The sequence below is a fragment of the Euphorbia lathyris genome, chromosome 6, assembly GCF_963576675.1.
Source record: "Euphorbia lathyris chromosome 6, ddEupLath1.1, whole genome shotgun sequence".
NCBI lineage: Eukaryota > Viridiplantae > Streptophyta > Magnoliopsida > Malpighiales > Euphorbiaceae > Euphorbia > Euphorbia lathyris.
In genome coordinates, this window is record NC_088915.1 from 77,502,866 (window position 1) to 77,516,422 (window position 13,557).

At 35.6% G+C, this 13,557-nt stretch overlaps 1 protein-coding gene across 1 annotated transcript; it reads left to right on the forward strand.

The window, feature by feature from the left end:
* Positions 1-664: 664 nt before the first annotated feature.
* Positions 665-13,153, forward strand: LOC136232789 (putative 3'(2'),5'-bisphosphate nucleotidase, mitochondrial). Its single transcript, XM_066022204.1, has 9 exons — positions 665-937; positions 1,033-1,129; positions 1,272-1,374; positions 2,277-2,488; positions 2,656-2,715; positions 9,189-9,577; positions 10,402-10,480; positions 10,558-10,608; positions 12,813-13,153. Exons 1-9 carry the CDS (start codon positions 771-773, stop codon positions 12,960-12,962), a joined length of 1,308 nt encoding a protein of 435 aa, XP_065878276.1. The 5' UTR covers positions 665-770; the 3' UTR covers positions 12,963-13,153.
* Positions 13,154-13,557: the final 404 nt, after the last annotated feature.

A 13,557-nucleotide genomic window follows, 5' to 3' on the forward strand; every position in this document is an offset into this window, starting at 1 on the left:
TAAAATTGGTTCTGAATATAAACGCTAACGGAGCGTTTGGTATTCTAGGATAGAGATAAATGTTGGGATAGAGATAAAGATAAATAGTTGGAATAAGGATAAAAATATAATAGTCGAGAATTATTATTCAATGTTTGGTACGTGAGATAGGGATGAGAATAAAATAATACATTTTACTATTTTAACCTTATTTAAACTACGTAACATTAATTTGAGGGATAAGATGGACTTTTCTATCCTATTAAAATCGCAAAAGCTTATACCACCTCCTTATACCACCCCCTCCTGGGTATAAGATTTGAGGGATAAGAAGTTTATCCCTCGTCCGTCTCACTCTTCTATCTCTCGAACAAACACGAGATAACTTATCTCGTGTTTTTTATCCCTATCCCACCTCCTATATCCCTTCAAACAAATACCCGGTAAGGGTATTTTTGGATCTTATACTATATTATATAGATTATTTATAGTGTTATACCGTCAGACCAATCCGAATGATTTAATTATCAATTCGTTAAACTCCCCATCATGTTTTTAAAACATGTTTCCCTGTGTTCCATTATTCATTACCTATAAACAGATTCTTTCTTTTGTATTCAAATTAAGAAGAACAATACAATACAAATATGTAGCTTTCTTTCTAGCTCTCCATTATTTTTTGAGTTTGTAATTGGATAACTGAAGCATCAACATTCTTTTTCCACCATCCAATCCGCCATTAATTCAACGCCAAGTACTCACCCAATATATAATAATGAGTGTTTTCGCGCATGCCAAATCCATCCTTTGTGAAAGGAAAGGAAGAGCAACTACCAACCACTCTCACTTTCCCTCCAATGGATCTTCTCCGTTCCGCTTCACAATTCTCCACCGCCGTCCACTATCGCCGTCTTCCTTCTCCCTCTACACCTCGTCGTCCTCGATTCTCTCCTGTAAGGTTACTCCACGCGATTCTTCCTCCTCCTCAAAATTGCCGGAATCGTAATTTTATTTTACTTCTTGTTTTATACCTTCAATGACAAAAAATTCCAGGTCAAGTCTTCCATTTCCAAATTACAAGGCCAAGTATCACAGAGAGCTAGAAGCTGCAATCGATGCTGTGGAGAGAGCTTGTAGTCTTTGCGTCGATGTAAGTGTCATTTTCTTTTCTTGCTATTACTCGTGTTTGACTTTGCTTAATGTGAGAAAATGCAACTAAACTAATGACGACTCTGTTTATTAGTCATTGTTCAAATTGAAATTGAAATTTTGTATGTAATGGTGATTGTTAGGTGCAACGATCTCTGTTTGCTACGGAAGGTCGGGTACTTGAGAAGAACGATGAAACTCCAGTTACTGTTGCGGATTTTGGTGTGCAGGCTCTGATCAGCTTAGGTAATTATAGTCAAAGCTAAAATTAATTTCTAGTTTTGGTAAATTTTCATGTATGGTGTTCATTTTATAGTTTGTAGATGCTTTATGGATTTGTGCTTTCTTAACAGAGATTATTATTTTGAGTTTGATCATTGCTGATTAAATTAAGCATGTGGCTTTTGTGCAACAAACTAGCGAAACTTGTAATTTGTTCAGTACTAGATGATAATATTCTTATTTGTTTCTTTCATTTTGGGAGAAGAACAAGTTTTTAAGTGATTAAAGATAAAAGGTATAAATTCATGTTCTTTTAAGCTTGTTGGACAATCTTAAAATTTCAAGTAATTCTTAGATGAAATCTCGTTGTGTAACACTATTTGAGGTGAATTTAGTGATAGATTACTTGTGTAATCTGGCCTGCACTTGGGCTATGTTGTTTCCATTAACCGATCAAGTATTATGTTACTTGTGCACTATTAAGCCTATGACAAAGGATTTAAAAGATCCAGAGGTTGAAAATGCCTTTGATGCAGCAGTACAACTTCTTGTTAATGATACTGTAATAATGTTATTAAGCTAATTATTTTCAACCTGCTGTAGCAGCATATTTCTTGTGGTAAGCCTTAATTATGTTATTTCAGTGGATTACAGTTACTATTGATATCTCAGATCAGGACTAGGGTTGGATTTAGCTAGTTCATTAACTTTTCATTGAGTAGACTGCCAATCTGATGCATTCCTACTTTATTTCTTTGTACCTGTCCAAGGGCTTCTCTCGTATAAATTAAAATCAAAATAAATGTAACATAAAACCAAAGACTGGCAACACTGGCTGCTTATCTATTGCTTTGATGGGATGCTTAAGTAAATAAGTATCTTAATTTTCCAGGAACCAAAATTCTTCTTTTACATTTGTTTGACAGAGCTGAGTAAATCGTTCCCTTCTATTCCCCTGGTGGCTGAAGAGGATTCTGGATATATACGAGCAAATAATCTGGTAGATGCTGTGGTAACTGTGGTTACTGATAAAGTGAGCGCTAATAATAAACCACTGGAAGATGAGGATGTCCTGGAAGCAATTGACAGAGGGGGGAAGAATGCCACTGTTTATTGTACAAAACCAGCCACGTATTGGGTAAGTAAAGCTTAAGTAATCTGTTTTCTGTGAAGTGAAGTTGTAATTGTCATCTTTTGGTTCCACATTACTGTTTGCTATCTATGGACAGAGTTTATATTTCCATAAAGCTTTCCTATAGGAATTATACCTCTTTCTTTGTGACATGGTCTATGGATTCAATGCAGGTACTAGATCCAATTGATGGGACTAAGGGTTTTGTCAAAGGAAATAGGGCTCTGTATGTGGTACCTTCATTTCTTTTGTTATTTTATTCTTATTTTTCGTTGGAGAAGTTTTATTGAATTTTTAAGGACGATTTTGGTTATTCTAGCATCCTTATGGCTGCAAAGAAAAAAAGTGCTAAGCAGAAATGTATTTTAAATAAGATTTCAGTGTCCTGTATCCATTTTCTACAACAATAACAACAACAACAAAACCTTAGTCCCGAAATGATTCGGGGTCGGCTAACATGAACCATCATATAAAACCGCGAAAATCAAGTCGTGTCAGCGACACAGATTCGCTCCCTCCACTCCTTCCTATCCACTACCATATTTTCCTCAACTCCCAATAAACTCATATCACTCTCGATCACCCTCCTCCAAGTTTGCTTAGATCTTCCCCTACCCCTCACCACTACATCCCTTTGCCACTCTTCGGTTCTCCTAACCGGCGCATCAAGCGCTCTACGTCTCACATGGCCAAACCACCTTAGTCGGTTTTCTCTCATTTTATTCTCAATAGATGTGACCCCTACTTTTGTCCTAATTATTTCATTACGCACCCGGTCCTTTCTCGTATGACCACACATCCATCTCAACATACGCATCTCCGCCACCGACATCTTATGGATGTGGCAGTGTTTCACTGCCCAACACTCTGTACCATATAATAATGCTGGTCTAATTGCCGTCCGGTAGAATTTTCCCTTCAATCTATTAGGCATGCCGGGATCACAAAGGAAACCCGTAGCACTCTTCCACTTCGACCAACCAGCTTTAATCCTATGAGCAACATCTCCATCTACTTCTCCATCCGTTTGGATAATAGATCCTAAATACCGGAAGCAATCCGAGGCCTGAACAACTCTCCCATCTAGGGTGATTGTCTCTGCCTCCCTACTCCTACGGCCGCTAAACTTACACTCCAAATATTCTGTCTTACTTCGACTCAACTTAAAGCCTCTAGATTCTAGAGTTTGTCTCCATAGTTCCAACTTCATCTCCACTCCTTCTTTCGTCTCATCAACCAACACAATATCATCTGCAAACAGCATGCACCATGGTATACCATCTTGAAGTGAACTTGTTAGTTCATCCATAACGATGGCAAAAAGAAATGGGCTTAGTGCGGAACCTTGATGCACTCCAATCGTAATAGGAAACTCTTCAGTCTTCCCAACACTAGTTCGTACACTCGTGCATACTCCCTCGTACATGTCCTTTATGATGTCAATATATTTCCGCGAAATGCCTTTCCTTATCAAGGCCCACCAAAGTACTTCCCTTGGTACCTTATCATATGCTTTCTCCATGTCAATGAAAACCATATGCAAGTCTTTCTTCTTATTTCGATAGTGCTCCATTAATTGTCTCATTAGATGGATGGCTTCCATAGTTGATCTTCCCGGCATAAAGCCAAACTGGTTTTCCGAGATCTTCACCGTCCTCCTTAGCCTTTGTTCGATCACTCGCTCCCAAAGTTTCAGTGTGACTCATTAATTTGATTCCCCGATAGTTGGCACAATCTTGGACATCGCCTTTGTATAAACAAAGGGATTAAGGTACTTTTCCTCCATTCTGATGGCATCTTATTGTTTCTCCAAATTTTGTTGAAGAACATCGTCAACCATTCGATTCCTCTTTCTCCCAAACATCTCCAAATCTCAATAGGGATGCCATCAGGTCCTACTGCTTTCTTCAACTTCATCTTACTTAATGCCATTTTGACTTCACCCTTTTGAATTCTCCGCAGGCATTCATGATTTATCATATCGCGATGGATACTTATATCACCAACATCTTGTTGGCGATCTCCATTAAATAAGTCATCAAAATAGGACATTCATCGTTCCTTGATATCCTTATCTCCAACTAGGACTTTCTGGTCCACATCCTTCACACATTTAACTTTTCCGAGATCTCGCGTCTTCCTATCTCTCATCCGAGCAATTCTATATATGTCTCCTTCTTTCGTATCCAATCTTGTATACAGATCCCGATTCACCTTTGCTCTAGCATCTCGTATGACCTTCTTGACTTCCCTTTTAGCCTCTTTGTATTTTTCGTAGTTCTCGTCACTCCTACATTTCCCCAATAGTTTATAGGATTCTCTCTTACTCTTTACTGCTTGTCGTACTTCTTCTGTCCACCAAGATGTGTCCTTACCCGGTGGCATGCTACCTTTAGATTCCCCTAGAACTTCCTTCACTACTTCCCTTATACTATGCTCCATCTTATTCCATATCGAATCTATATCTGAATCCATATTGCAAGTCCAAATATCTTTTTTGGTCATCTCATCCACAAATTTTTGTTGATTCTCCCCTTGCAATTTCCACCACTTAATCTTAGTCTCTACTTGAGGTGTTTGTTTTCTTATACATTTCCTACTTCGAAAATCTAGCACCACTACTCTATGTTGGGTTGTCGTACTCTCACCAGGGATCACCTTACAATCAATATAACTCTTTCTCCAAGCACTCCTTACTAAGAAGTCAATTTGGCTCGCATTACCGCCACTCCGATAAGTCACTAAGTGGGATGTTCTCTTCATAAACCATGTGTTCATGATACTCAAGTCATAGGTTGATGTGAAATCCAAAATATCATTTCCTGCTTCATTCTTATCTCCAAAACCATACCCTCCATGAACACTCTCAAACCCATCTCGCCTAGAACCCACGTGTCCATTGAGATCACCCCCTAGTACCATTTTTTCATCCCTAGGAACCTGTTGCATCACTTCCTCTAAGTCATCCCAAAAAGCTTGTCTTATAGACACATCTAATCCTATTTGTGGCGCATATGCACTAATGACATTCACAACCTCATCCCCTATCACTAGCTTAACACTCATAATTCTATCGCTCTTCCTAGACACCGCTACTACCTCATTAATATACTCCCTATCAATAAGAATACCTACTCCATTTCTACCCTTATCCTTTCCTGAGTACCAAAGCTTATAACCCCAAGGAGCTATCCATTTTCTAAGTTCAAATATATTTGGAAACCCCCTTACCAGTCTACCGCATTATGCAAAATTTCAACTAAGACCCTGCTTTTTTTTATTGCATTTTTTTATCCTAGTTCACAACTTCTATTTGTAGACCATATAAATTCAAGTTGTTGATGTATTATTCTGGCTATATATAAATTAGTTTGGATATTGATGTGGCAAAAATAAAATTGTTCTATACAGCAATAAGTTTCAATACATTGTCTTGGCCTAATCACCACCTTGGTATTTGTTAGAATTGTAGAGATATACGATTGATTTTTGATATGGAAGGGAAGAGCCTTTTAATCAAGTTTGTCTCTCTTAACCCGAGGAATGTAACAGAAACACAAACAACCAAAAACTTTCAAGTGCAACATCTTTGGCTTGAAACCATACCAAGCCTCAAATGGAGTTTTTTCTGAAATGGCTTTAGATGGCAATCTGTTTAGCAAAAAAACTGCAGTGCTTGCTGCCTCTGCCCATAATTTCTTTGGAAGATCTTTGTCATGAAGCAAGCATCTCGTCATCTCCAAGATTGTTCTATTTTTGCGCTCCACAACCCCGTTTTGCTGTGGGGTGTAAGGAGCTGTAAATTGATGTTCTACACCTGCATCTTCACAAAATTTGCTGAACTTTTTTGATGTATATTCCGTTCCATTATCAGAACGTAATATCTGCAATTTTATGCCACTTTGAGTTTCCACCCAAGTTTTGAACTTGAAAAAGATGTCAGCAACCTCAGCTTTAACTTTCATAAAATAAATCCAGCACATCCTTGTATAATCATCAATGAAAGCAATATAATACTTACTGCCATTCAAAGATGGTGTTGGTAGAGGTCCTCCAACATCTGTATGCACCAATTGCAGCTTACTCGATGCTCTCCAAGACTTGCCTACTGGGAAAGGCAACCTTATTTGTTTGCCGTATTGACAAGCAGCACATTCAGATAATTCTTCTTCTAATTTAGGTAGCCCTTGTACAAGATTATGTCTTTTCAAATAAAGCAGAGCATTATGGTGGAAATGCCCCAACCTTTTATGCCAAAGCATTGTATTGTCTTCAACCTGGTGCACAACAATTTGTTCTTCTCCAATCAAATTCAAAGCAAAGCTCTTGCCTTTCATTTGAATTCTGAACTGCTCTACTCCATTTGAATCTTTAATCAAGCAACTTTTGTCTTCAAAGAGAACTTTACAGCCTCTTTCCAATAACTGATCAATTTCAGGAACATAAAGAACATCTGAAATTAGTTTCAAACCTGTGCAGCCTTTGATTGCTACGGTTCCCTTTCCTGCTACAGATATTTTCTCTCCATTTCCGATTCTGACTTTGGTAGTGTAGTTTGTATCAAGTTCTTTGAACAAATCTCGATCATAAGTCATGTGGTTCGTACAACCACTATCAATCAGCCAACTTTCTGCTAAGCTTGAAGTAGTAAGACACGATACTACGAAAAGCTCTTCTTCATCAATTTGTTCAATAGCAGCTTTTGCTTTCCCTTGTTGTTGTGAAGACTTACAGATTTTCTCCACATGTCCTAATTGTCCACACTTGTTGCATGTTACATCTGGCCTCCACCAACAGTACTTCTGCAGATGATTTGTTTTCTTACAATTAGGACATGGTGGAAAATTCTGAAAGTTTTTGTTACCACTACTGGTATTGTTGCTGCTCGAGTTTCCTGCCTTGAAGTTCCTGTTCTTCTTGTTCTTGCCACCATAATTGTTTTGAGTTTTGGCCAGCAAAGCTCCTTCTACAGAACCTTCTTTCCTTATAAGCCTTCTCAGTTCTTGTGCCTGGAGTGCACTCAATAATTCCGTCAATGTGATGTTTGTTAGATCTCTTGAGTTTTCAAGAGAACTGATAGTTGCTTCAAATTTCTCTGGAATGGTAACAAGAATTTTTTGAATAATTCTTGAATCAGAGAAATCAGTACCGAGGAGTTTCACTTTATTGGCAATGCCAAGAAGCTTATCTGCATACTCCTGGATGGTCTCCGTCTCCTTCATCCTTTGTAATTCGAATTCCCGAATCAGGTTGATAGCTTGCATCCCTTTGATCTTCTTTAACGTCATTATCCTGTTAAAAATAACAGATGAGACAGCAGTGAACAAAATCGATCTGGATTTCGATTTTCTGAGCTTCTTCTCTTTATGAGCTTTTATTTGAGCCATTGTTGGATTTTCAGATAAATCAGGAACTTCATAAACATTCTCCACAGCTTCCCATAAATCATGGGCATCGAGGTAGGCTTCCATCTTCACAGCCCACATTTGATAATTGGTTCCGTCAAATAACGGAGGTGACATCGAAGAAGAGAAAGAAAAATCTGAATCCATCTTTTGTGTTTGTGTTTGTGGTTGTGGTTGTGTTTTTGGTTGTATTTTGTTTTCTAGGGTTTTCGAATTTTCACAGATCCCTTTAAATCAATAAAGCTCTGATACCAATTTGTTAGAATTGTAGAGATATACGATTGATTTTTGATATGGAAGGGAAGAGCCTTTTAATTTATTGAAATATGATGTGCAATTTTACACTGCTAAAACACAGTTACAGGAGAGTAAAAAAGGCCTAAAAAGTAGCATAAAAATCTTCCTAAAAATCAGCAAGAAAATCAGAACTAATAAACAAGAAAATCAAAACTGATATATGACTATTTAAAATTAAAAATAACATGCAGCAATAAGTCACAAAAATCAACAGTAATCTTTATGCTCCACCACAATCACCAGCTTAAATCCAATCGACTATATATCATAATATCTGATTTAATGTATCTCCAATATCTCCAACCTTCCAAAATAAATCCTCCTCTTATGTATCCAATATTTGCAATTGGAGTTGCATGTGTATCTAGCTGAGCAGTGAGAAATAATGATACAGTACAACCACTTGATGGATGATGTTGAGAGTAGACGGTGGATAAAGGCAATAGTCTCATGAATATAGCAGCAATGATTTTATGGTGAATTAAGAGATGTACTCTTTTTAAAGATTATTTCCAGCCAAAAAAAACATTTTTTTAATGGACACTGGGGCTGGTGATTGTTGGCCAAGTAAGAGTGTTTATTGACTCACACGGAGTGGTGAAAGTGGGAGTAACGACCTGCAATGATGATTGACCAATGATGTAGAAAATGTCAAGCCATTACCAAAATTAGTCTCTGTAGTCAGTACTATATTGCTACATTATTATATATTGCCAGATTAGCGAATGGGGTTTATTTGGTAAAAAAATTTGTAAGTTGTGATCTGGGTTTAGATGAAAGAGGCTTTAACTAAACATTGCATATGGATGAGAGGCTTTCTCTTCTGTTTGACCAATTCATCCTAAAACCAGATTGCCTGAAGCACAAATTCTATTTCACCCTAAAATCCGTTTCCTCTATGCTTTACTTTATATCACTAGTTTCTAATATGCATTTGCTTTTAGTAAGATATCTTCCCTTTTTCCCCTGCTGGTTAAATAGTTAACATATGTACTGATATTCAGGTAGGTTTGGCTCTTGTAGTGGAAGGAGAGATTGTATTAGGTGTCATGGGCTGCCCCAACTGGGTGGATGATATTTCCTACAATTCCTCATCTAATGGCCAAGGACATGAAAACATAATGTCCAAATTTGGAATTGTTATGGTGTCTCATGTTGGCTGCGGAACTTGGACAAGGGAGCTATTAGATATATTAGATAGATCAGCCAAAGCTCAAGATGGTTGGACCAAATGCATTGTTGATAGATGTCATTCGGTGCCTAAAGCACGCGTTTGTACTACAGAGAGCCAAGTGTGGGAGGGATTGCCACTTTCTGCTCTATATAATGCAACATATGATCCTGAAAGTGTTGGTGATAAAGAAATTCTTCTTTTGTCCATGTGCTGTGGAAGGTTTGGCTTTATTTGTTATCTTAACTTCTTGAGCTATATGAGCTGTGTGAACTAGTGCTTTCATTGCTTTAACAGATGTATTATTCAATTTTGACAAAGTTTTCTGTCTGGCATTAGTTATGTTTCTGTTTCCTGTGGTGAATAGTGATAAACATTTCTTTTTCTGTTCCAAACCTAGATAAAGTGATAAACCAAAGGACATGTATAGAGGTGTGACAATGACTTTCACATGGTTTGACTCTTTGTTTGGCATATACGTTTAAAATTCTGCCTTCAATTCTCAGTTGTTGAGTTTCTGCATCATCCTATCTTTTCCTTTTGCATGTTGAGATGTCCAAAAAAACTTGTATATTTCTACACATTAATAGAGCCTGCAACAGGAACATTGAGTCGCACCGAGTAATTTTGCTTTTCGAACTGCTTGATGTTGAAGCATTTACAAGATGCCATTACCATTGGGACATGAAATAGACTCAAAAGTCTTTGTAATTATAGAGGTAAACTTGCATTGAACTTTGCCCCACCGGACTGCTGCAAAATGCAATTGACGAAGTAAACATATCTGTATGTGTTTCTGAACTTAAGCCCACTGGTGGGCATTAACAGGCAAAATTGAATACTTCTTGCAAATCAACAAGAAATATCTCTAGTTGACAGTGAATTAACCCGTTGATTAGTGCATTTGATTGTGATAGTGCATATTTAAGTGCATCCCATCTTTTTACGTTTTCTCCTTATGTATGACGAAAAGAGTACAAATACGCCAAGGTTCTGGATTAACAGTCCATGTAGCATTTACATGATGGAATTATTTTTGGATGCAGTCTAAGCAAGTATCTAATGGTAGCTTCTGGTAGGGCATCGGTCTACATTCAAGCAGCAAGAGATACGAAAATCCTCCAGGTGCGGTGTTCATTTAATGCAAATAAGTTGCAAGAAATGTTTTGGCATCACTTAATTCCTTACCATATCTACTGTAGGCTTGGGATCATGCTGTTGGCATAATATGTGTGCATGAAGCAGGAGGAAAGGTACGAGATTCCTCATCAGCCTCTTTATAGAATTCTTCATGAAAAACCTTATTGTCTACCTTGCTGTATTTGTGATTAGTTAAAGTCTAGGGGTGTCAATTCGTGTAAGTGGGTTGCCTCCATTGTTGGATTTGTGTCAAATGAGTTAATCCTAACCCAATCTAAAAAAAATCATGGTTAATATCATTTTTGTGTCGTGTTTGAGAGTCACATATGATTTTACTGCCTTTGTTAATGATGACATTATTAAAAATACAGGAGCATATAGTAATACTTTTAAATATGTCATTTTTGGATTAGTAGGTTAAGGCTCTGTTCTTTATCGCTGAAAAAAACTGAACTGAATTGAACTGAACTGAACTGAACTTAATACTGCTGAATACTGAACTGAATTTAACTGAATACTGAACTTAACTGAATGCTACTGAACTTATCTGAATGCTACCGAACTTAACCGAACTTAACAATAATGATGATATTAGACTTTTAAAATAATTTTCATGATAATATTGGACATTAATGAACGTATAATAATAATAATGGTTCTAATAAATTTAATAATATCAATAATAAATAAATATATTATTAAAGATAAAACTAAATTGAATATCAAATAAAAGCCCGGGATGATAAAATCTTGGCTCGATAAAAGCCTATGAAATTAAATAAAAATAAGTCTAATTTAAATTAAAAATACTAATTACATACAAACACAAATTTATATATAATTTAAAGCCTATGAAATTAAATACAAATCTTCATATGAATACAAACTCTTAACTTTTTATTTTAATTAAGGGTTAAAGTGCAAAAATAACGTTTTGGGTCAGAAGTAATTTTACCTCTAACGTCTAAAATGGTGAATTTTATCCCTAATATTGATAAATTGGATAAATTTGAGAAATAATTCATAATATGGATGCAATTCCTAATTTTTAAATATGGATGCATACTTTAGTTTTATTTTTTTTATTAAACCATATATACTTTAATAAACTATCATTTCTTGACTTTTATCTAATTTATAGATAATGATAAACTATAAATAATAATAATAATAAATAATGATAAATTATAGATAAATAATAATAATTATTATAATAAATTATATATAAATAATGATAATATAATAAATAATGATAAATTACTGAAACTGAATGCTGAAACTGAATTGAATTGAATTGAATTGAACTGAATTGAACTGAACTGAACTGATTGTTACTAAAATTAAGTGATAAAGAACAGGGCCTAACTCTGACCATCCAAAAGTTTGACTGAAAATTTATGTTGGGTTCATGTAATGTGTTCACAGGTCACGTGTATATTTGTCCCTATCGTTTTTGGGAAAGTGCAATTTTACCCCGAATATCCAAAATGGTGCAATTTTTATATCCGACGTTCCAAATAAGATCAATTTTACCATACATAATAAAAAAATTTAAAACAGAGAGGTTTAGTGTTATTTGACTCGTTGTTTGATTGTCATATGAGATGTTTCAAACATAAATTATGTATAAAATAGTTATTTTGTTACTAACACGCTTACAAACAACATGCCAAAATGCTAGATATAGATTAATCACAAAAAACTTTCTAAAATGTAAAACATTTATAAACAATCTGCCAAAAAGCAAGAAACTGCTTCAGTTTATCGAGAAACTTGTTTAGAAGATCCATTGTGGTAGTCGAATAGCAATCAGATTAGTCTATTCAAACTTTTCATTAAGTAAGAGTAAAATTGCATCATTTCGTACGTTAAGGGCAAATTTGCAATTCCTAATAACGATGGGGCAAATTTGGATCTTATCCCTTTTTATTAAGATGACATGTAAACATAAGACAATAATAATTTTAAATATTCATATTTAATTCTGTGATGTCAAAATTGTGTCAATCCAAATACAAGTTACAACCCACTATAAAACAATAACACACTAAATTGGTGTTGGGTTCATGTCTTGTCCACAAGTGTAGAATAAAAAATTGACATGCTTAGATGTTCCTTGTCCCTTTTCTCCCATTCTCGCCGTAAATATTGTTGGTTTAGCCGAAGACTCATTGCTATTATTTTGCCTAATCTTGCTTCTTCTCTTGGCATACGTAATTTTTTTTTTTCTGCATTTTGAACTATTGCAGAACTTGTGATATATAACTCAGAGCCGCAAATTTGTGTGTGAATCTAATAATTAATACCTTGTGATCAGGTGAGTGACTGGGAAGGAATGGACATTGATTTTGGAGCAGATCAAACTGAAAGAAGGGTTTTATACCCATCAGGTGGTTTTCTGGTAACAAATGGCAATATACATGCTCAGCTACTGGAGATGCTTGCTCCCACTTCTGCAATTGCTTAACACCCAAATGGCAAAATTCTTTTGCTTGGTTCTTATATTTCTATACCTCAGCCTTATAATTCTGGGAAAAGGAAAGAATAAAAAAGAGTAACAATTATTTTTACAGTTACCTATTTTTTATTCTTATTGAAAATATGGATAATTGTATAGATTTTTTAATTTAAATTTGAGAATTTATTGTGCATTCAAAACATGAGAGATCCATCATCAGCCAGCCATCAGGTGTGATGAGTTCCCAAGGTAGATTTAGTGGGCTTGAACCCATTTTAGACCTGCCCTTAAACCGGGGGATGAAATTGCTTTAGTTTGTTTTTCAGTGAATCTGACTGGAGATAAGCAACTTAATTTTTTTAATAGTTATAAAAAGAATCTTGAGGTGCAGTTTTTATGGTTGGATTTAACTTACTCAATTATTAGCAACAACAAAATAAGTGGCATATGGCATATAAGTAATAACCTCGTAATGTTCCATAAGTAATCCAAAATAATTTTCCTGGATGTTTTCTGTAACTACTATATTAATATATAAAATCTCAACCAAATTATATATATATATATTCGATAATATCCAGTTTCTAAATAAAATCAAATTGGA

What these genes read in the sequence shown, in the direction of transcription:
- LOC136232789 (XM_066022204.1), top strand. Translation starts at nt 771, where the DNA reads ATGCCAAATCCATCCTTTGTGAAAGGAAAGGAAGAGCAACTACCAACC. An exon ending in CTTGTAGTCTTTGCGTCGAT is followed by an intron (nt 1,130 to 1,271) that starts GTAAGTGTCATT and finishes GGTGATTGTTAG; the next exon opens with GTGCAACGATCTCTGTTTGC. An exon ending in TTGTCCATGTGCTGTGGAAG is followed by an intron (nt 9,578 to 10,401) that starts GTTTGGCTTTAT and finishes TTTTGGATGCAG; the next exon opens with TCTAAGCAAGTATCTAATGG.